General features: G+C 37.0%; 1 protein-coding gene across 1 annotated transcript in view; it reads right to left on the bottom strand.

Moving 5' to 3' along the window:
- RP1 (RP1 axonemal microtubule associated) overlaps nucleotides 1–23,738 on the bottom strand; it is a 186,622-nt gene that overhangs the window by 59,530 nt on the left and 103,354 nt on the right. The window contains 6 exon segments of the mRNA XM_071804102.1: nucleotides 9,072–9,282; nucleotides 11,576–11,766; nucleotides 13,015–13,228; nucleotides 15,123–15,277; nucleotides 16,607–16,826; nucleotides 22,996–23,165. Of these exon segments, the coding sequence (XP_071660203.1) occupies nucleotides 9,072–9,282; nucleotides 11,576–11,766; nucleotides 13,015–13,228; nucleotides 15,123–15,277; nucleotides 16,607–16,826; nucleotides 22,996–23,165 (1,161 nt within the window).

Raw genomic sequence — 23,738 nt, forward strand, 5'->3', positions numbered from 1 at the left:
TTAAGCTTTAAATTCATGTAATTATCTCTCAATAAATGAACACATCAGGACTATTAAGCTTTCTCACTAGTCAGATCATAATACTATTAAATATTCTTGAGTTAAAACATGTTAATGTGAAACAGAAATAATGAATTAAAAATCCTTTCAACATCAGCTTTTACACATAAAGGGAAAAACCTTCTCACATTTTGTATCGGTCTCCAAAAAACATTCCATGTACTGTATCATAACCCACAAACACAGATCAGCTAAGTGACACTCGAGTTTAAGGGAAAGCATTCATGATTATCTCAGCTGTGGTCATAGTACAGAGATTAGAAGAGAAACCTACGGCCACTATGTGGAGTTTCTGTTTCCTTACCTGTTTTTGACACTATACATAGGGGGGTGATGCAGATGAGACCAGATTGCAATAATTATGAATAAACTTCATGGAAAATTGATACATTCATTTTTTAAATGACCTATTTTAGCCCCTGAATTTATAATGGAAACAAGGAATGAAGAAACACTTGAACAGAAGCAGGTCACAATCTCAATATCCATGGTTACTTGCATCATTTTAACAAGAAGGAGCCCAGGAAAAAAAGAAAGTGCTTTGGAGGCTTGGGTTTTCTTCACCCTAGTGTTGTAAGTTTGCTCTTAGTCAGATTAAAATAATAAATCTGTGTTCATTTGTATAATGCTGGTGCTGTCACTTTAGGAATCTAACTTTGGTGGCTATAATAATAATATTCTCCTTATGTGGTCAGCAGGTAAAAGCAGGTTCTGTAGAAAACATCTGTGATGGGTTCCCATATATTCTAGGGATACACACAAATAGTTAAGAGTCTAAACTTAGATGGTCTGAATGTTCCTCTACTTCCAACAACAAGCACTGTTACTCCAGTCTAAGAAAAAAAACTATAATGTTGTGGCAACACAGGTTTGTGAAACACACCTTTTAAATAGTTTTCAGAAGGAGGAAAACATCTTTATCCACTGTAAAATGCCAAGTCACATTTGAGATGTGGGTCATAAGCAATGCACATGTACCAAGAATATTTTTAAGAATGAATATGTTATTCTGAAAGCTTTTTTGTCACAACTTTCAAGGCTGAATATTTTTCTTATATATATATATATATTTTTTTTTAAGGACTGAGCACCCTTGAAACCTAACATTTTACAAGTACTGAGCTATCTTGGACTACTCCAAATTATTCAGCCCCAACTCCCACAACCTTCATCACTGGCACAGCAAAGCACAGATAGGCAACATCTAAACTATGGGACAGTTATATGCTGGAAAAAGTCCTTTACCCTCACTCTGCCACCCGTCCCTGCCTCCCTGCCTGGGACCTGGCTGGCTGTACAACGTCTGCTTTCCCCAATCCCTAACATTCTGTGACTCTGTGATTCTGTGAAACATGAGTATGCAAAGAAAAATGGTACGTTAGACAAACATGAAACCAAGGAGCAAATAAGAAGCACTTTCAGTCTCGCAATCGTCAATGCAAGCAAGAGAACACTGAAATACACATTAAGACTGAAATACATCACAGGGTACATAAATATCTAAATATAGATCCTGTAAACATCTGATATTTTCAGTACAATTTGATTCTTGAATAAAATTTATTCCAAGATAGACATCCCTATTTAGCCAAACTGTAAAACCTTTTAAAAAAAACATAATTATGAGAAATTTCTGGTAGGTTTGAAGATGATTGTTAGAACCTAGAAGCTAAAGCTGTGATTTATTTTCATGCGTAGGTGACAGGAAAGCAAGGAGGAAAAAAAAAAAAATCCCGTCATTCTGAGGATATTTATTTTTAAACCTTTCTTACAGCTCTTTTCACAAGCTGGTGCTATTCATATTGAGTGTTATAATCAAAAGGCCTGATTTCAAATATTGTGACATCTTATATAGCTATTTCTTTATATGCTTAAAATAAAAAGGTCACATCACATCACTGGAATAAGGGTTCTAAAGTGTATGTTTGCATACCAATTGAAAAATTAATATCTGAAAGGATTCATTAAATAATAAGGGGTATATCAGTCTGCTAATAAAGGTATGCCAATTGCAATAAACTTCTGAAATGTCTAAGTTTCTCTTCATCTTCTACTATGAGGGGGTGCCATCTGAGAAAATTTATTTTCTGAAAAGTAACTTTATTTCTCTGCATTCTGTTTACTCAGGGACTTCCCCAGGACTCTTTGTTTGTTTGTTTTTTAATAACTTAAACCAGGAGCTGTAATTGACAGAATCACTTATGTTTGATGATAAGAAGTAAACCAAGAGTTTTCCTTGACTGGTGCCGTAACGTATTTCCTCCCTTTCTTCCAGGCAGTTAAATATACCCTGCCAGGTGAAAGGCAACACAGCTGTATTAAAGGCAGTGTAGCAACACAGACTTGCTCTTCCTGGAGATCCAGGCAGTTGAAAGTACATGAGCTGTCCACGTGACTCTTTGGCATTTAGCCAATGGCATTTTTGTTTTTAGAGGAGTTAGGATATGAAGGTAAGACTCTGTGTTATTCATCTAGTGTGTTGCTTTGTCTGCGTACCTTGGTCACATTAGCAGATTCATTGAAGTCAAAAGGTTACTTGTGTGAATAAGATTGGAAGAGTTTGGTCCACAGATCTTATTGCTCACTTACAGCGCATTGGAAATCACAGTGCTCGCAATCATCTTTTCTGCTTTGGTCCAGAATCATTAATGTTCTTAATCAAGAGCTTAGCTTTAATCACGCAAGTAGTTTTTAACTGAGATGTAAACTGAAATTTAGAAACATATCTAATGTTTTTGCTGAGCCAGTATTTTAACAGAATCTGCTGAATCTATTGATGCATAATTTAAATCTCACTGTTTAAAGTCACAGCAAATAATTCCCATTAATTTTCAAAGGTTTTGGATCAGGGAAAGGACTTCCACAATATAAATGAAATAAAAATATACAAAGTGACCACTACAAAGGAGGGTATAACATAAAAGATTCTAAGAAATGGGGCAAAAGTTCTTAGGGTGAGTTTGGGACCATTCTCCCTGTCAGCTAACAAACATACCCCAACAACAAAGATCTACTAAAGAGACATTCTGTTCAACCTTGCCATTCTTTGTCGGTTCCCAGTCCTACTTATAAAAGTTCTGTTTCAGATGTAAGCCAACATAGTGAAAACTGAAAATTATAATGGATTAATGACAGGACAGAAGGTGTTTCTTTGCATTTTCTTTCTTGCTCTTGTTGACTTTACTATGTACCACATATTCAAATATCATTTGTTGTGATAGTTCAGTAACATTTGCCCACAGATCTCTCAATAGCCTTTCAACAGTTCAAATGATACAATCACATTCTTTCTGAATGTCATAGTTAAACCTTTTAAACCACCGGGATTTTAGCTTTGCAGTGAAATCAGGCAATGCAGGTAATTTTTCCAAGAGAGGGGAAAACAATAAGAAAAGCTGTGGGGGAAGAAGTGAACTATCAAATGAACTCCAGTTCTCCTGTTGGAGCTCTTTCTCTTGCTGTTGTCCTCTGGAGCTCATCAGGTTCTCCACAGAAATATGAGATGACAGGGATGAGAATGCAGATAGGGCAGAGTACGGTGCTGTATTTCAGAGGTGTCGGGTGTAGCTGATAGATAATTTTTTTCCATATACTTCCACAAAAATTCTACTCTACAAAATAGTAAAATAAATAGAAAAAGGAGATATGGGGAATGAGTATTCCAGAGGTTATTGTCATAATTCCCCATGGAATAAGATCTGTTTATAAATGAGAATTAGACAGCTAAGAATCAAAAGTGAGTACACAGGGATAGTTTTTAAATGTTAATTTGGTTCAATGGCAAAAATATGTGAAAACTGAATTTCATGCATAATCCTGCTAATTTATCACATAAGAAGTCTCATAAAATTAAAATGACCCTTTCTGTGAAAAAAAAAGTTTAGGACAAGATCCTTAGTTTACATAGCCGCACACCTAATATGCTCAAGACAGTGGAGCAAATCAGTTTATGCAAGTTGAATATCTGATCTTATTAATCTAGTCAAAAGTAAAGGGTTTGTCTAACCTACACAACAGAGTATAGTAGAAAGATGCCTGAGTGAGCAGGAATTTGAGTCAGTAAAAGGAAGCAGAATAGTACATTTCCTTCACCAGCTTCATGCCTGAGCCAGCCTGGTTCATGCTAGTTTGATGCCATGACTGGGCTGATGAGCCTAATAAGACTACATTAGCTGAAGCATCTCTAAACTGCTTTCATTTGGAAGATAATATAAGACTTATCATTTACTCTAATGAAAAAAGAATTATTTGATAAATAAGAGCTTCTGGACTGAATTGTACCTGGAAGGCTTAAGTATCATACGGTGAGCAACTACTTCACGCTCAAACACATCATGGTACACTAATACATAATAATGATCTATTGTGATTAACAAAGCAGTGGAAATGTTATACATCGTCTATGAACTGTTAAAACATAAAGTTGCATTATTTTAAATAATGATCAATGTTTAATACAGACATTTCTTACTATATATCTTAAGCACTGAAACTCTTGAAGTTTTTATTTTAACAGACTTGACTGGGGGAAGGAGGAGGAGCAGGATGCCTGTAGACACCCCTCCCAAAAAACAAAACAAAACAAAAACCCAACACACTTTATTTGTGTCACAGGAGCCTAATGTCAGCCAGAAAAGGCTGTTTCACAACAGTTGTTAAAAGTCCTGGAGTAAAGAGAAGCTAACACTGATCTTCAACAGTTACTTTGACAGCTACATATTACAAAGTTCTTACTAGAACTTCAAACAGCTCCTATTGCTATACAACTCCCGGTGCATGCCTTCAAGCGCAGTCACAGGTAATGGCATTGTAAAAATCATCAAGAAATTCTCTAGAAAATGTCAAGAAATATGGAGTCTAACAGCAAGAATTTCTAAATGTTATTGTGTGCAAAGAATTTGCCTCAGTGTGTTAACATGCACATCAGTGTCCTGCATAGAGTTATCACAGAATTCATAAAAAACAAAACAAAACAAAACACAAACATCTTTTATTCCAGAGTCCAAAAAGCTGCATGATATATAATTTGGCCCATGCTACAGATAGACTAAAATGATGTGCTCACAGAAGTTAGGATCAGTAGACTAAAAAAAAAATCTTTTTAAAAATTGCTTTTGTGATACTATCTAACATCCAGAATACAAATTCCGCTTTAAGATAATCCCACAGAACCTAATGAAATTATGCAACAGAATCGTTTGGCCTTGTTTTTTTAATATAATTGTATCCAGGGAGTTACCTATAGCCTGAACTATAGGTATATCTTTCTACAGATAGAAGAAAAAGCAGTTTCAGAGATTCACATTTGAATTTTGCTTATGTTTTTGTTCTGTTGCTTTTTTCTAATTATTAATTGCCTTGTCTAGGGATAACAATGATGTAATGCAAAATTGTTCTTTTGTCTTTATTTGAATTTATTCTATCAGGACATTCATTAAAGACATCTACATAAATGGATGTCTCTTTCAAAGCAATAATGAGAGCAAACACATAAAAATGATCTTTTTTCCTCTGGTAATCAAACTGGAATACATGGAGGTGACTGACAGGAATTTTAGTCTAAATTGGTATTGGGGTTGCAAAGAACAAAACTGATATTAACATTTTGAGGTGTAGATCACTGGAACTCCACAAAACGGTTTGTAAGGAACTTCCTAGGTTTTGGTTCTTTGGAATAATTTTTGAGGGAGAGTATATACATATCTTTTTCTTATAAATTTTTCAAGAAAAACACCTTAACTTTCTAACATACCTCAAAACTGTATTGCTTTACAATTCAGCATAATGCTGTCTGACAGTATATCCATTTGTTTCTTAGCATAATTGAGGAGTGTATTCTAGTTTGTTTGTTTGTTTGTTTGTTTCAATTTCTGGAGTTTCTGTAAGTAGTTAAGCAGTTAGCAATTTTGAATTCTGAAAATAATTACTGACATATCTAATTTTCCACAATCATTCATAAATAAATTGGGTAAATAGAGCATTTTAACAAGCTGCAGCATTGTACATCCTGCATATATTACATGCAACATCCAACATTGCTTTGAATCTGACAGATCAAAATCTTAAAATAATTAATCTTTTTCAGTAAAAGAATACAAGGTTACTAATTGTTTAAAATTATGTAAAACTACACAAAACCAAAGATGTGAAAGATCTTCAGTGTTCTATTTGTTCAGGTTTCAACTTTAAATGGGATGAAATATTTGGGAAAATCTCCTTAGAGAGTAGTGTACAAAAGTTCACATGGAATATTTTATTCCTTTACCTGGGCCACTTCCGCCTTTTTCTATTAGTTTCTGTTTAAACAGAACACTCTTTGTACTATGGTCTCTAGCAATAAACCTCTTTACTATCTCCATCACAGAATCACAGAATCACAGAATTGGCTAGGTTGGAAAAGACCTCAGAGATCATCAAGTCCAACCCTTGGTCCAACTTCAGTCCATTTACTAGATCATGGCACTAAGAACCATGTCCAATCTCAGTTTAAAAACCTCCAGGGACGGTGAGTCCACCACCTCCCTGGGCAGGCCATTCCAATGCCTGATCACTCTCTCCGTAAAGAACTTCTTCCTAATATCCAGCCTAAACTTCCCCTGGCAGAGTTTAAGCCCATGTCCCCTTGTCCTATTGCTAACTGCCTGGGAGAAGAGACCAGTTCCCACCTGGCTATAACTTCCCTTCAGGTAGTTATAGAGAGCGATGAGGTCACCTCTAAGCCTCCTCTTCTCCAGACTGAACAACCCCAGCTCCCTCAACCTCTCCCCATAGGTCATGTGCTCAAGTCCCTTCACCAGTCTTGTTGCTCTTCTCTGGACCCGCTCCAGCACCTCAATATCTTTCCTGAACTGAGGGGCCCAGAACTGAACACAATACTCCAGGTGTGGCCTCACCAATGCAGAGTACAGGGGAAGGATCACTTCCCTTGTCCTGCTGACAACGCTATTTTTGATACAGGCCGGGATACCATTGGCCTTCTTGGCCACCTGGGCACACTGTTGGCTCATGTTGAGCTTCCTGTCAATCAGTACCCCCAGGTCCCTTTCTGCCTGACTACTCTCCAGCCACTCTGTGCCCAGCCTGTAGCGCTGCAGGGGGTTGTTGTGGCCAAGTGCAGGACCCGACACTTGGCCTTGTTGAACTTCATCCCATTGGAATCAGCCCATTTTTCCAGTCTATCCAGATCTCTTTGCAGAGCCCTCCTGCCTTCCAGCAGGTCAACGTTGCCCCCCCAACTTGGTGTCATCAGCAAATTTGCTGATGATGGTCTCAATCCCCTCATCTAAATCATCAATTAAGATTTTAAACAGGACTGGACCCAACACTGACACCTGGGGGACACCACTAGTGACTGGCCGCCAGCTAGATGCAGCCCCATTCACCAGTACTCTCTGGGCCCAGTCCTCCAGCCAGTTCTTAACCCAGCAGAGAGTGCACTTGTCCAAGCCACGGGTTATCAGGTTTTGAAGGAGTATATTATGGGAGACAGTGTCAAAGGCTTTGCTGAAGTCTAGATAGACCACGTCTACAGCTTTCCCCTCATCCACTAGGTGGGTCACCTGATCATAAAAGGAGATCAGGTTGGTCAGACAGGACCTGCCCCTCCTAAACCCATGCTGGCTGGGTCTGATCCCTGGTCCATCCTGGAGGTGCTGTGTGATTGCATTCAGGATGATCTGCTCCATCACCCTGCCAGGCACCGAGGTCAGGCTGACAGGCCTGTAGTTGCCAGGGTCAGCTTTGCAGCCCTTTTTGTGAATTGGGGTAACATTTGCCAGTTTCCAATCATTTGGGACCTCCCCAGTGAGCCAAGACTGTTGGAAGATGATGGAGAGCGGCTTGGCGAGCTCTTCTGCTAGCTCCCTCATCACCCTAGGATGGATCCTGTCTGGTCCCATAGACTTATGAGGATCCAGATGGCTCAGTAAGTCACCAACTGTTTCCTCTTGGAATACAAGGGGACTATTTGGCTTCCTATCCCTGTCAACCATCTCCAGAGGCCAGTTATCCTGAGGGTCATCTGTTTGACTGGTAAATACTGAGGCAAAGTAGGTATTAAGTACCTCAGCTTTCTCCTCATCTTTGTTAACTATATTTCCCTCAAAGTCCAGTAGAGAATGGAGGTTTTCCTTGCCCCTCCTTTTGTTATTAACGTATTTAAAGAAGGACTTTTTATTATCCCTAGCAGAATTGGCCAAATTAACTTTAAACTGCACTTTTGTTTCCCTGATTTTTTTCCTGCACGATCTAGCTATTTTCCTAAATTCAATTCTCTTTATTCTAATGAGCTGAATAGGTGAGAAACCTGTCCTAAAATAGCTAGTGAACAAGTTACCAGTATGCAATTCCTTATTCCTCTCCATATTCCTGGGTCTTGGGAGAAATCACTTTATTATCTCTCTGGCATCATACAATCTATATGTTTTTCTAACAGTAGAGAAACTTGCAACTTAATACATCTTTTTGTGGAATATTACTTGCTATAAGATTCCCAACACCATCAATAAAACGCTAATGCAACTGAAGTCTTGTATATCTCTTTGCTGGCTCATTGTAACACATTTAAAAAATTCTATCTCTGTTTTGTAAGAGGCCTTTGCAATTCTTCCATTCTTAAAAAAATTTACTGTGTTTCTAGGTCACATACATTTCTTTGTTAATAAGAAGATTCAGGTAACATCACACAGTAGGTGATATTTTATACACATCTTCAGCTGACATAGCATTAATTTGAAGAGAGAATAAATAATCAACAGCTAAAACCGGAACATCATCTAACATAAGCCAAATCCTGTGTTTGCTGTCTGCAATTATAGCATCTGCCATAATCCTGATACCAATGATTTGTTTTCTCAGCTTTCTTTTGTGACAAATGCATGTGCAAAACCATTGCATTCCTTAATACTGAATGCTTGTGGAAATCCTCAAACAGTATTTTAGGCCCAAAAGAGATATATCGGTATTCCAGTGACAGATCTTGACCCCAGTAACAAAAAAACGACTTAACTTACCAGGCAAAGGCTCCTGATCTGCATAGAGAGCTGGCAATTCCACACATTTGTCTTCATTAGGGTTGAACCAGCAGTCAAAAGCTAAATACATCTCTTCCTTTGTGCCCGTGTGCTTCATATGCAATGAATCTAAGTGCCATGGCTGCTTTAGCTCACTATGTGGGCCAGTTACCTGTACTTTGTATAGAGAGCCAATATCTGCCAGTTCGTCCTATGTGAGAAAAAAGAGAAGATGAATGGATCTCATTCAAATTGTGCCAGATCAAACGTAGCTGACAGGTGCATGGAACGGTTGAACAAACCTCAGTAGCTAGAGAATTGGGAAAGATTTATAACTGCTACTATTTTTCCACTTTCTGATCAATACAAAATTGATTCACTAACATGAATGAGGAGATTAAATGCTTGATATTTTATATCAGGGAACAAGTGATGGCAGTCACCGCTGGAATTTGTACACAGAACAAGGCACTGGTTTTATATATATTACACTGATTCAGTAGATTATCTGCAGGCACAGAAGTTTTAGTCAGTTTTAAAAACTTTGAACGCTATTAAAAGTATTTCTTACAACTTGAAATATAAAAATGGTGCAATTAACTATACATTTGAAGGAGAATTAATCCAATTTTGAGGAAAAACCTAGCAGATCATCTATCTTCACCCCACATCATGATTTCATATAGAAGTTGTCCATTAATATCTTCCTCTTCTTGCATTCATGCTTGAGAAAAACTCTTCTAGGTCTACTGGGGATAGTACAACATCTCTATGATGTAGCATTGCTTGAGTAAGTGAAAGTAGATGAAGCTTCAGATAACTATAATGATTGTTTTTAAACCAATAATTTTTCCCTTTAATGGAAAAAGAAGGAAGAAAACAGAAGTTACCTTTTCTTCTTGCTGTTCTCTACTTCTCATGTTCTTTCCCCTGCTCTTTCATTTCAAATACTGCCCAGCTAGTAGAAGTGCATGTGACCTGACTTCAATCTTTCCTCTGACAGGGCACTTTGAATTTCATACTATTTCTTTACATTTACCAGAGGTTCTTGGAAAATAACTCAGGAAAACCCTCTGGGTACTCCTAATTTTGGATCATGTTTGTGGCTTAGGTTAGTCTTCTTCATTAAAGAGGAATATAAAAAAAATGCCAATTATTTATTTAGCTCAATCATTACATTCAGTTTACCTGATTAGTAGGGTGAGGAAGCAGGAAACAGTTTCTTTTTTCAAGACTGCTTTCTGATAAACCCCAAAAATGAAAAGTACCTGCTTTTGCTACCTGCTTCTGCACTTTCAGCAGCCAATCCTGAAGGAACATCTTTCAGGATGTGGCTTCATAGACACACTTCTTTGATGCAAATCTGGTCTGTCAAGTTCCCACTTCCCTGTCTGTCCACTTGCTACCTTTCCCTGCCTTGTGTTTGTCCCTGCAGCTGCAGAATGAACCGATCAAGGTTAAAACTAAGACTGAGGAACCAATCAAGCTTAAAACTTCCAGTTTTCCACTGGGATCAATGATTTCCTCAACACCCACAAAGGACAACCGAAGGATGGAATAAGTGGTACAAGAACAGGACAAATAGTAGCCGCAGTTCCCTTGAGTATTGTTCTAGCTTCCAGTACTTTGTGGCTCAGGGATTTCCTGAGATAGAGGAGGTGTCTGCAGTGTTTATCTTCAGGTCAGTACCAAATTCTACCAAACTGGGCTTTCACAGAGAACAAAACCAGAAAAGCATAGGAGTAACAAAGCATTGTCACTTGGAAGGAATTATAGCTACAGGAGCGAAGCGACAGCATTGGGAAAAGGAACAGGCTACAATTCAGTGAAAGTTGACCTCAGATGCTTGTCAATATTTCAGTTAACGGGTAATAGGAGGAAGGAGAGACAAATTATGGAAGAGCAGAAGAACTGAAAAAAAGGAGAAAACCTGTGGGTAAAAAGGAGCTGACCAAGAGGAAAAAGAAAGTGATAGTGACAGGCAAAAAAGAGAGAAACCATGTAAGAAAGGGCAGTTCACCTGGAGAAACATGGTGGCAGAGGTAAATAAATTGCATTAAATAAATCACATGTAGGAGAAAAATGATCTTTCTGTATGTTCTGTCTCATTTATGATTCTTCCTTCTCCATCATCATCCCTAAAAGCTCTACAGTATCCCATGGCATACTGTATGTTTACAAATTACTTACTCTTGTGAAATAGACAAAACCTCTAAATCAGTACCAGCAGCATGGTATATGCTGTGATATGCACCAAGGGACTAATTCGCTCACTTAAGCATTCTCAGTGTGAGACACTGGGAGAATCTGCTCATTCAAAACCCATTGTTTAAGCGACAGTGATACTACCTACAAACCAAAATGATGATCTGTGCCAATCTATAGAGGGGACTTAAAAATCAATTTGGTAGTTCAGTTTAAAGAAAAAATTTGTCTCAGAATTAAGAGAGTTATCAGCTGCATGATTTTTAGGCTTTTCTTTCAGTAGAGAAAGGTTGAAGTACTTTGATCTGAATTGCTTTTCCCGTAACTTGAAGTGGCAACTTTTTGTGATTCAGGTTGCCGTAGAAGACAAAAAAAAGGTATATTGGATCCACTTCGTTGCTCATGTCAGATCCAGTGATATTCATTATCCAGAGACCTGATGACTTCATGTTGATTTCGGGCAGTTTAGGACTAGTAATCAATCTTATACCTTTAAAAATGATCAAAGAGAAAAAGGAAAGATAACAGTGTGAGAGAATGGCATAATATAACAGGACCGTAGCCTTTACAGTACACAAAGCAAGCCCTATTTGCAGGTTATTTTGTATCTATAGCAACAGTTCACTAAGAATAACACATCAATACCTTTATTATATTTTTTTTGCCAAGAATTTAACAGCTTAATGTTCTTTCTCTGTTTAAAATTTAGTTTCAGAGGCATTTTCTAGATGCCAAGGCATTTTCCTTGTCATGTTTCGAAGTAATTACTAAGAGAACATTCAGTCACCTTTTAGAGGTCTAATTAATTGTTCTTAAAAAAGCAATCAATGTTACTAGAGCCAATTTATCATTTGGAAGTACCAGCCATCTGCAGCATGTAGGTACCCAGTGCAAAATGAATAATAGCAATGAACTCCACTTGTAACTAATCTTACCTAGCAATATAACATGTGCTGTAATAGCGCAAGACTGACAGGTAAACCTATAATAAACAGTCAAAATATTCACCTGATTCTCTTTTAACCATTCCATGAGAAATGAAAAATATTTAATGGAAAGAAACAACTCAGTAAAATGTACTTTCTGTAAGTCAGAAAAAATGTGCAACTGAATACCTGTCTATCATGGGCACCTTGTGTTTCTAAGCTGACTTTCTTCCTCTGGAAAAATGTTCACTTTACATGGAATTGTTTTCACAGGATCAAAAGAAAGAATCTTTTCTACTAGTTTTAAATGGCCAAAGGTCCTACTGCAAATGTTCTTTGGCCAAGTACATCTGGGTTTAGATTTGCACAACTCCTGGCATAGTAGGCTTCAAATGAACATAAACTGTGCACACCAGACCTGTTGCTTTGTGATGTGGAATAATGCCGCAGGTAAAGATTAGGCTTATTTCACTAAGGTAACTTTTCTCTAGATTTCAAATGAGATCCTAAGATACTTGAAAAGTAGTGCATAAAGCCTGAGCTATTTATCCCAATGAGGCTCACATCGCAAACTCTAATCTGCTTTAAATCTTTCATTGCAATGTGTTAAATTTAATTTGGATGTCAAGTGTTCTATACTCAACACATTGACAGGATGGAATTTTATTAACTTTGACCTTACTAGATGTGGTTTTTCTATAATAGCAAGATCAAACTGAAAATTCACATTTTCAATTAAAAAAAAAAGATACTGTAGAGATGTGAAAGAGTTGTAGCTAAAAAATGCAGGCCAGTTTTGCAGAAGAGCTTACCAACTGTCGCAATTTCACAAACAGTCTCACATAACCCCAGATGAGTATCAAGCCAGTTCCACCATGGGAAGACCCACTCTTTGTCTGAGTTTTGTGATTCCTTGACTGTTACCATCTTGAGGTACATCCCAGCCCCGTAGCCTTCTCCATCATGTCCTATGACCACTTTTTGCAAATCACTCAGAGAAACAGCTTCCACCAAAAATGAATCCACCTACACACACACACACACACACAAAAAAAAAAAGAAACTTCAATAAAACAGAATTTGGACCCGAATATTGTTGAGCTTCAGGGAAGACATAGTTCTGGGTTCAGCACACACTGATTACACCTAATATTGAATCCTGCATTCATCGTTAAAGATGAATTGTGACTTCATTTGATATTTGAGCAATATGGATCCTTTCATCAATCATTTCATACTATGTTACAATACATATACCTGAACCTTCTGCCATTCACACAGTTATGATAAGAGTTTGGTTCTAATCTAATTTCTATCTTTCAGGGTACTTTAAGTTTCTAAAATTTATCATACAAACCTAGATATATATTAATAGTCCTAAAGAAAATCCAGACATCCAAACAGAGTGTGTTTACTCAAAGATGGTTTCTAGATTCTCCAGTAGTCAGAAAAGCCTGTCTTTTTGTTTTTCTTACAAAATGAAAAATAATTGTGGAAACAGCAAGTGGAGAAAAAAAGTAAGCAATAACAGGGAGGAAGATGATGGTGAAGAACAAGTTGAGCAAAAGATAAGAGATGGGAAGGGAAGCAGAACAGAGAAAGAAAGTAAAAAAAAAAAAAAAAGAAAATTAAACACAGGCATCAGGGGATGAGAATAAGGACAATAGAAACAACAAGATAAGGAAAAATGTGAAATGCAAAGAAATAAATTATATGCCCCACTGAATTCTTGCTTGTTTTATAAGAAAGCCAGGCATTCTGTATATAGCCCAGCCTAGGGCCAGATGTACCTGTTGGTAGCTTATAAAGGTCAATAAGGTTGTGAACAACTGGAGTTTAAACAGCACTATCTAGGATTGCAATTAACAGCATAATCCCAATAAAATATTAATTAAATAGTAAGAACTTCCTAAGTCAGATGTCAGGGCAATTTAAAAAGAAGATATTAGCAAACTGATCTCTAAAATATATAGAACTTGCCAAAGTACTGTGTGTTGTCCCTGCTATTTTTAAATAAAAATAGTGGAGAAGTGGATTTTCTGCTACTAATATCAAAAGTACTTTAATGTGACAAAAATACTGATTTCTTTTCCTAACAATAGTCAGGACTGAACAGCCAAATTGTAAGCAGAAATAATTAACATTTTTAATTAAGACATTTTAGGACACGTCTGTTCATGAAGGTAAATTAAAATAATTATTGTAGGATGCTATCTATAGGCATACCCCTGAGATGTATGCAGAAATGAATTTTAGAAACTCTCTCAGTGTGTTACTGATTCCACTTTTCCCCTACCAAGTGCTGTGGTAAATAATTTCACAGAAGTCTGAGACTCTCCTTGGCAATGAATATCTTGTTAATGAGCTTTTACAAACACCAATATTCACTGAATGACCCTCTCATAGGAAAGCCTCATAAACAAGAAAATAATTGTATTGTTATTGGTCCACTAGAATGACTGTTTTTATGAGCATTCTCTAAATGGATTTTTGTCTCTTGTCTAAACTTACTGACTAGACTTTGAGTTAGTGTTTCACATGGGATTGTGGTTACAGAAACATCACTGATTGCAGAAGTATCACAGTAATTTCTGTAACTTATTTTGAATCACAGATTTTTAATTCCTTGCTACCTGTGCTGTCCTATATTTGGAATCGAAGAAATAAGAAGCATGATTACAGAGGTTCTCCCTGATAATCTGCTTTCTACGTGGTCACGTTGAACATTTTTATCTTGTGGTAATGCTCTTGTACATGAAGGAAATCACAGTGGCATTGGCTTACTCTGAATATGTGGAAGACAAATTATGTTTTCAAATTCTTGCCCATCTGTAGCAACATACATTCTGATCAGGCATTAAGAGACAAAATGCAGCACCAACCCCTGCCCATGAAGTACATTTTTTTTTTTTTCCATTACCTTATTCCTTTGAAATTTTCTTCCTTTTGCCAAGGATGTATGAAGTTTCCTCACACCTGTGTCCCCTCTTTTGCCATAGAGAGTGATATAAACATTTGCAAAAGTTTCTGCTCCCCAGCGGTCACCAATATGTACAGAGACAACATACTTATAGACTGTACAAAAATAAAAACAAAATTTAAATAAAGCTGATGAAGTACAAGGTGTACATAAAAGAAAACAGCAACATAGAGTATTTAGTAAGAACACTGCTTGTTTTTATTTCTGCAGTTAACATCTGCTACACAGTGATTAAATCAGTCAGGTTACACTTTATGAATCTTACCTTTTCATGCTAAGCTCAATTAAGATTTTCTAATATTTTACTTAGAAATTCCAACGAAATTGGACTTGGACAGCTTATGCAGCTTAGAGTTATTAATATCTAGATAAATTCTGCCCAATTCTATTTTACTGTGCAAGATCTGGAAAATAAGAACTCATCTGAGTCATTCAGGTACTGTTATAAACTGCATTATCTTTGCAGTAGATAATAACTATCACAGGGCAAAGAATAAGACACCATGTAAAGTTTATGCAAATTAGAATAGCAGAGATATGTAGCATAGAATCTGGATACATGACATGACATCTAAGCATAAAAATTTACAAAATGAACTTTTTAATTTAAGGTGCATAACAAAAACTATAAACTTTTTGTCTCTGTAGTGCTCTTGTATAAATGCACTTCTACACAGTTAGATTGTATTTTCTTCCACAGAAGATTATTAAATTCTGTATGTGTTCATATTCATGCAAAAAGAATAACCAAACTTTTTCAAATGCAATTTTTCAATGTACAGTCCTTCTGAGTTAACATTTAACTATCGTAATGCTACAGTTTCTTTTCAGGTCATGAATACGTTTGAGGTATTCAGCGACTAGAACTCCTGGAACTTTCATTTAGAAAGTCTCTAATTACTTTTATCTCATGTGTGAATGCTAAATTTTCTGAACAAATGTGGTACTTCTATAGGTCTTCAAATTCCAAGCAGATCTCTAAATATACTCTGAAACTTTCAGCATGTCAAAAAATACTCCTTAGGGGAAAAAAAATCTAAGCACTTTCCACAATGAGGCTTACTTTTGATACTTGTGTTAGTAACTAAAGCTATTATAACCTAAGTAATTTAATAGTAAGTCTACGACAAATAATTTCCATAGCTTTGAAAGTGTGTTTTATCTTTAAAAAGCATAATTATATTATTCAGTTTTGCACACTTAGAACCATACAGAAGATTAAGCAACTGTGAAACTCAACATGCGATGTAACTGCAAAATTAAAATTATTAAGTGGTCAGCATTTTTTAAGTGTATTTATGAAGACAGTTGCAATAGATCCGCTGAATGCATCAAATTCTGACAAAGCGTAATAGTGTATCTGTGACATTGATTTGCTTTCAAGAGGTTAGTTTACATTGTTTATATCATCTCAGTGCTTTCACCTGGTAAAGTTTTCTGGTCCTCATTGACTGCAGGGAATTCTTTCACCAGCTCCTTGTCTTCTCTGTTAAGTGAGAGCCAGCAGTTACAGTCAAAGTTCAGCTCTTGTCTTGTATGTAGCACTTCTAAGCGAAAAGACTTCAAATGCCAACCTTCAAAGCCTGGTACATCATCACAGCTGACCCGAATCTTGTACACATCTCCCAGATCTATAGTCTCAACCTGTAACAAATATAATGAGGAAGAGTGTGCTCTCAGGGCTGGTCCACTTGCAGAGATTTTCCCAAATCTCCATTAAGCATTCCTAAACCTAACATTAACCAATGGAAATGCTGAATTGAAGTCTGGGTTAAGTGGGATGAGAGAATCAATCCTCTTTTTCATGGTATGATGATGGGTGAGACTGTCTCCTTTCTTTTCCTCTGTTCCCTGGTAAGTATCGTAAGCATGATACTCTACCGTTGGGGTAATAAAGGTTAAAATTAGTAACAACTGTGCATTTAAGCTCTTTAGAAAAAAAGGTAACATGTTGAGCTTTGACCCTACTTGATAAAGAGAGCATTAACTTACAATTAAATGTTCTGATATCAGCAGTCAAGTGAGGTATTAAAATTAATGACAATTTCTATGAACCTATAAAGTTTTAACTGAATTCTTATTTGCAAAATTATTGGATTCAGAACATGAAATTACTTTACAACCACTTCTTTGGAAAAGAGAAGGGATATTTCTGCATAAAAGTAAATAATGATTGTTACATAAATAGCAGTAGCAGAAGACAGCCCTACTCCCATACTACATATGAGAAATTCCATAGCTGATTGGTGATTGCAGGCTTCTGTGAGATCTGGTTAAACCATCCAACCTAGGGCTGTAGGAACTGGGATGATCAAACTGCATCAAGTGCTAATGATCTGCGCGACATTAACCACTGCACATTAAGTTCCCTGAGCACCTGCAAGAGGAGCGTTGCAGCTTTTCACTGGACAACTGCAAGAAAGACAGGGTCGGAAGTGATTTTTGACTGAAATAGAAGACAGTAGTATTCTTTTGCAATGGTAACAGCAATTTTTAAGAAGGAACAAAATAAAAAATGTTGCCAGTGACCTTGTTCTTCTCTCATATTGCTTTTTTTTTTTTTTCCAGACCAGTGACAACATAAGCTTTGGTGACTGTTGCCAGGAAATAAATCCTTTGTGTACCCAGTAGCATCATAGTAAGATACTGAAGTTAGTCTTACACAATCATGCTCTGGGATCACCAGCAGACTGGCTCCTAAAACAGAATACAGGCTCCTTACAGATTAATTTATTCTGCTTCTCAACAGAGCTCTGCAACTGACAACCCTTCACTGCTGACCTAGCTTGCCCAAAGCTAGTTCATGTGCCTTTGCACAGTGGAGATATACCTGTAGGAAAGCATCAGCTACCTTATTCTTATTCAGAAATAACCTTGTAAAAAGTGTGTTTTTATCATAAAGTTGGTTATCCACATTAATAAATGTTATGCAGGTAAGGAACAGTAAGTCATCAGAGTATGAAGAGCAGCATCTAATTTAAAAAATAACAACCTGACAAAGACATTTTGCAGGACCTTGAATTGTTGATTATGTAAAACTTATGAAAAGAGGCTTATGGTAGGAAGGAATTGCACTTGATGACTTAAAAGATCTCTTCCAGTCTGAATTTCTTAAGGTGTCATAAGGGGTCGCCTTGACACTCCTACAAAATTTCAGGATTCAAGGCATTGCTCTGTAAGAACCAGGGAAGAAAACCCTCTCACTGTATCTATAACAACCCCGAGGCTGCAGGGAATCCCTCAGCTCCTGAACTGTAGCTCCACAGTACCCTGAACAGATACACAGCAGGAGCTTTACACTGAAAAGGGCACCAGACTTGTCCCCTCTCTAAGCCTAACCTGCCCTGCTTGCTTGGATGCCGTTGTGCATACAGAGCTTAAGGATATCCCAGACCACAATGCACATGTGAGGGAGGTTATGCCTCTTGGTTCAACCACGTACTCACAGTTTCCTGACTTGGCCTCCACCATTGCACTATGAAAAGGGAAATACATAGGTAGACTTTCACACCGAGAGTTTTTTATTAATGTATGCATATGCTGGAAAAGGCGCCATTAGCTATGGTGGATTAACCGGTCCAATTAATCCTAAAATACGCATTTGTCTCTTGTTAAACCTAGCAGGAATTATTTGGGTTCATTGAGAGAAGAGCACACAGGTTCTTCATCTATCTAAACTATGATTCCTTCACAGGCAAGAAAATCATTGCTGTTTCTCTTTCAGAACCAGACTACTGACTTGTAAAATTATTGCCTGTAGGTTTTCTTCCTTGTAGATGGACCTCATGACTGTATTACACAGCTACTCTAAATGCCATGTATGACTTATTCCTTAAAGCCCTGTGGTTCGGAGTTGCAACATTACAGAATTTGGTTGCTTCTACATGACAGGGCAAGCCATACCTCACATTTTATTTTGTCTACTGCTACCCAAATTTGCAGTTCTCTGGGCTTCTAAATTGTCATAAAGACATGTATTATAATCGTTGCAGGAAATGCGTGAATGGTATATACAGGAAAATAATTTCAGAACACTGGAAAGACTATTTAAAAGCTGCTATTTTCGCTTTTGTTTCTAGAATCACAATTTCAACTAATTCTATGACTGCCTTTGAACCAGCAAGCACTAGTAATCAAATTGTCCATGATCCATTGAATTAAACAACACCACATATTTTCAATTCAGTGTATTAGATATTTTCACCCTTTTCATGGATTCAATTTATTTTTTCCCATAGTTCTGGCCATTATTATCCTTTCTGTTCAGTTCCATTGGTAACAGAGCATTGTCATTACATAGTTCTTGTAATCCTTTTCTGAGCAATTTAATATGATCAGTTTCCCCTGGAATATGATATCCTATCTTTGATCCTGTAATTGGCTTTTCTCTCTATCAGTGCCTATTAATTGATGTAACATAACCTTCAAAGCAGAGACAGACGAATAATCCATCACAAAGTATATATCCAGTAAATATCCTGGGTTTAAGTTTGTGGAATATTTGCAAGAGGACACCTTACCTTGTTTTTTATTGATTATTATAATTTCCTAATTAATTTTTCCATATTTGTTTCTTCTGATCAGTTTTAGGTAATATTCAGTACTTGAAATCTCAACTAAGATGTGATTTACCATATACTAAATAACACAATATTCTTTCCATTACATAATTGAAGGAACATAGCTTTTATGATCAAGAGGATACTCTTGCAAAGCCACTGGGGTTTTGAAGCTCTCAGGGACAGGTAACTGATGAAGATGATTAGAAAATTTCATAATATTTTAAATCTTTTCCTTTTTGACTCACACAGGGTTTCTCCAAAGACACAACATCTAATGTAATTAAAGTTTTGTAAAATTTACTGTTTGGGTGCACATTTAAGTTAAAACCTTTATCACTTCCCTGTTAAAGAAAAAAAAAGTGCATAAATTATTCCAGTTATAAAGTGTGTAGTCAAAGCATCCTAAAATTCAGCTAAACAGCTTTCTGTTACAAACTCCAAAAGTCCTGCTATGTGTTTCTGGAGCATCATCTCATTCTGTGGAAAAGACATGGAGTATTGCATTGTGTGATTTAAAATTTTCTCTCACCCTCACAGTCCTTAATACAAAATACATTCTGTATTTGTTGTGTGTTTATGAACAGTCCTACTTACAGAGCTCTGTTGCTCATTTTATACTACCTTTGCTTGTTTTGGAGAGTAGTTTTAGGGATTGCAATCTCCTGATCTGTCAGTTGATGTATCTTTGCATTTTATAATTTTCTGGATAATAGAATGTGTACAATACACTAGGACTCTCCAAAGGCATGCCCTGACAAGCTTACTCTGTAAGGAATCAAGAAACACTGACGACTGGGAGAAAATACATATACTTTGCAAATTTACTCTTTCCATGTGAGACCAACAACTGATTCCTATCATCACTGGAATATCAAGGAAAAAAATTCTTCTACTGCACTACCAGTTTACTTTCATTTTCCTGATTTCTTTTCAGTGTGTTTGCTCATTGGGAATGACATGGTTTCTTGCCATGCTAGGAATCCCAGCAGATTCAATAACATTTACATATTCACCTGTTTCTCAATTTATTTATTAGAACCGAGGTGTTCTAATAAAATATATTCTTATTTAAGCAGCCCACTCACTGTGCTACAGATGCCTGAGACCACTGAAATCCAACAACTGTACCTGATAACATCTGCTATTTTATCTCTTTTAAAGATTTATTCTTCATGCTTGTTATGTGCAATTAAATTACACCTGTTCTTTTATAGGAGTTGGTTAGAAATATTTTGGATCAAACATTCTGAATATGATACACATCTGTGCATATATTTGTGCGAGAGCACCTGGAAAATCAGGAACTTACATGCCTTCTTATCCTCAGTGCTCAGTAAATGTACCTCTGAGATCAAAATTAAGCTTACTGTTTCAAAACAATGTGAGCTACTCATAGCACATAACCTGTCATTCTTTTTACTGCATTTTATTGCTAAGGACATTTGTCTAGGACAAGGATCTTGTGGGGGGATTGAAAGCTCATTTATTCCTGCTTGTTGGAAAACTGAATTCACAGCTTGTCCTCCTTGTGATACCATGCTCATACCTCTAGCCTGTTGCTACAGTGGAAGAACATGAGCGAAGCTTCTGCATTCTTCTGAGTAGAGCCTTAGTAAAGAAAGGGAGAGTAAAAAGAAACTGGGCTTATTAGCTTAACCAGCTAGAGAAGATATGAAATTATTTATGGAGATATCTGTAAGTCATCATATGCTCCTTTACATCAGACCCTTTATTCTGATTTCCTTAGAGTGCCGCAAAAACTGTAAAACACTGTAATCAATATGGCAAAGAGACAAAATTTCATGGACAGTAAACAATGTTCAAATAGTATTAACTTTTTCATATAAAGCAACAAAACCAAGGACACAAATAGTTAAGGGGAAAAAGGCACTAAACCAAAGCCAGTCTAGAAAGCCGCTAGAGTAGAAGCCAAGTATGATGGATATGGTGCTAAGCTACCTAGGGTAGTAGACTATGAGGGACAACCATGACTGACTCCTAACAATGCTAATTTCTCCTAGCATGATACTCCGCCATTGAAATCGGGCAATCTTAACAAGGAATGCATGCCATTTAGGAAATTACTGATACGTTGGATGTAGCAGAGATCTGCTTTATGGAATGATGCTTCCCAAAATTCAGCCAGCTGGTGTGGTTGCTCCATACATAGAATCTTCCTCTGTTGACCTCTTCAGTTTATGTTGAATGCTTAGGAAGCTCCTTTTATTGCTTAGTGTGTTCCCTGTCTGTTTTCTGATTAGCAGCTGCTTTCTTGTCTTTAACAAGTGCCATTTATCTTTTCTTTTACTCCCTGTAAAGTTCCTAAATTGCTTTAGCTTGTTATTTAAATTAAAAATTCAGCCTGGATTAGGTCATTATGATGAAGCTCTGACAACATTTTCTAAATGTAGTTTTGCCATTGTTTCCAGAATGTTTATTGCAGCTATTGAAAAGTATTTCTGAGCTTTATAAAACCGCCTTGAATTGTAAGCTATTTTTCTCATCTTGCTGGCTAGAAGCTGCACTTCATGCCAATGAACAGAATTTGCAGTGACTTAGCCTAGAAAGCTAGGACAGAATTTGAACATTAAAAAGATGCCTCAGATGAATCCCCTCGAAGCAGCAGGATGTGGGTCAGGTGTACAGGTAGTCAGGACTGTGTTAGGGCTGATTTTAATACCGGCCATGTATATGCTACTGCTTCAGGCTTCATCACACTTGGATATGCGTGAATGCGTTCTCCTGTGATTTATGATTATCCAGAGAAAATCTTCTGCCTGCTGACTTGAGAGATGGAACTATTTTGGGGGAGAGGGGAGACTGCTTCATGCAGACTGAAATAAAGGAAAGAAAAACCCACTTATGTCCTCTGGGAATACTGTCCAATCCTTCATCTTCTGCATTCTCAAATAATTGTATATTGCCTTTTGTATAAATTACAACTCAGGAATCTTTAGAGAATTGGAACAAATGCAAAACAAGCTGATGAATGGAATAAATTACACAAAAGGGACTATTTCTATGACACATACACTTGAAGGCAGTGAAAATTCAGAGAATGCTGCAGCTGACTGTAGTAGAAAAGAACAGAACTACCAGAACTACCAAGATCTAAAGTTACATAATTCCATCTTTGTAAATAAATATGTTATTTGTACCAGCCAAACTAACATTCCCTATATATATATATCTTTTGGCTAGAAAGGAATGTGATGGTAAGGTCTGTATAGTACTGTATATTTATGACTCACAATGAATTCATCTGTTGCTCTGGGTAGAAAGCACACGTATCTTGGGTTTTGTGAAGAAAGCAGAAGCTCATCGCTTTTGCCCTTTGAGCCGTAAATCACAAGGGTCCTTTTACACTCTTGTGGCTCCGGGGAATCTCCCTCTGTTTTAACCTGCACTCTCCACTGTTGTGCTAAAAAAATAAAAACATCGTATTTTTAGTATCAATGGCAAGATGTAATGGATGTTTCTGTTATTATTGCAAAAAATAATTTCAACACTGCTATGAACTTAGATCACATTTTATAAAAATAAATAGACCTTCCTTCTGTTGAAGATAACTTTAACTCAAATAAGACTTGATAAACACATGGGAACAGTTGTATCCAAAATTTAGAGAATTACAAAGAGCTATTTGCACTGACCTCAGTGGTCTGGCTGAGATGGAGTTAATTTTCCCCACAGTAGCTTGGACAGAGCTATGCTTTGTATCGGTAGCTAGAACAGTGCTGATAACACAGCAGTGTTTTGGCTGCTGCTCAGCAGTGCTCACACAGCATCAAGGCTGCCTCTCCAGCATTCCCTCCACACCAGCAGGCTGGTGGTAGGCAAGATCTTGGGAGTGGACAGCCAGGACAGCTGACCCAAACTGACCAAAGTGATATTCCATACCATATGACATCTGTCCAGCAATAAAATTACAACTGGTGGTTATCACCCTCCCAGAAGGAACTTGGCTATGGTATCCACCAGTGGAGTTGTGTCC

The sequence above is a fragment of the Patagioenas fasciata genome, chromosome 2, assembly GCF_037038585.1.
Source record: "Patagioenas fasciata isolate bPatFas1 chromosome 2, bPatFas1.hap1, whole genome shotgun sequence".
Lineage (NCBI taxonomy): Eukaryota > Metazoa > Chordata > Aves > Columbiformes > Columbidae > Patagioenas > Patagioenas fasciata.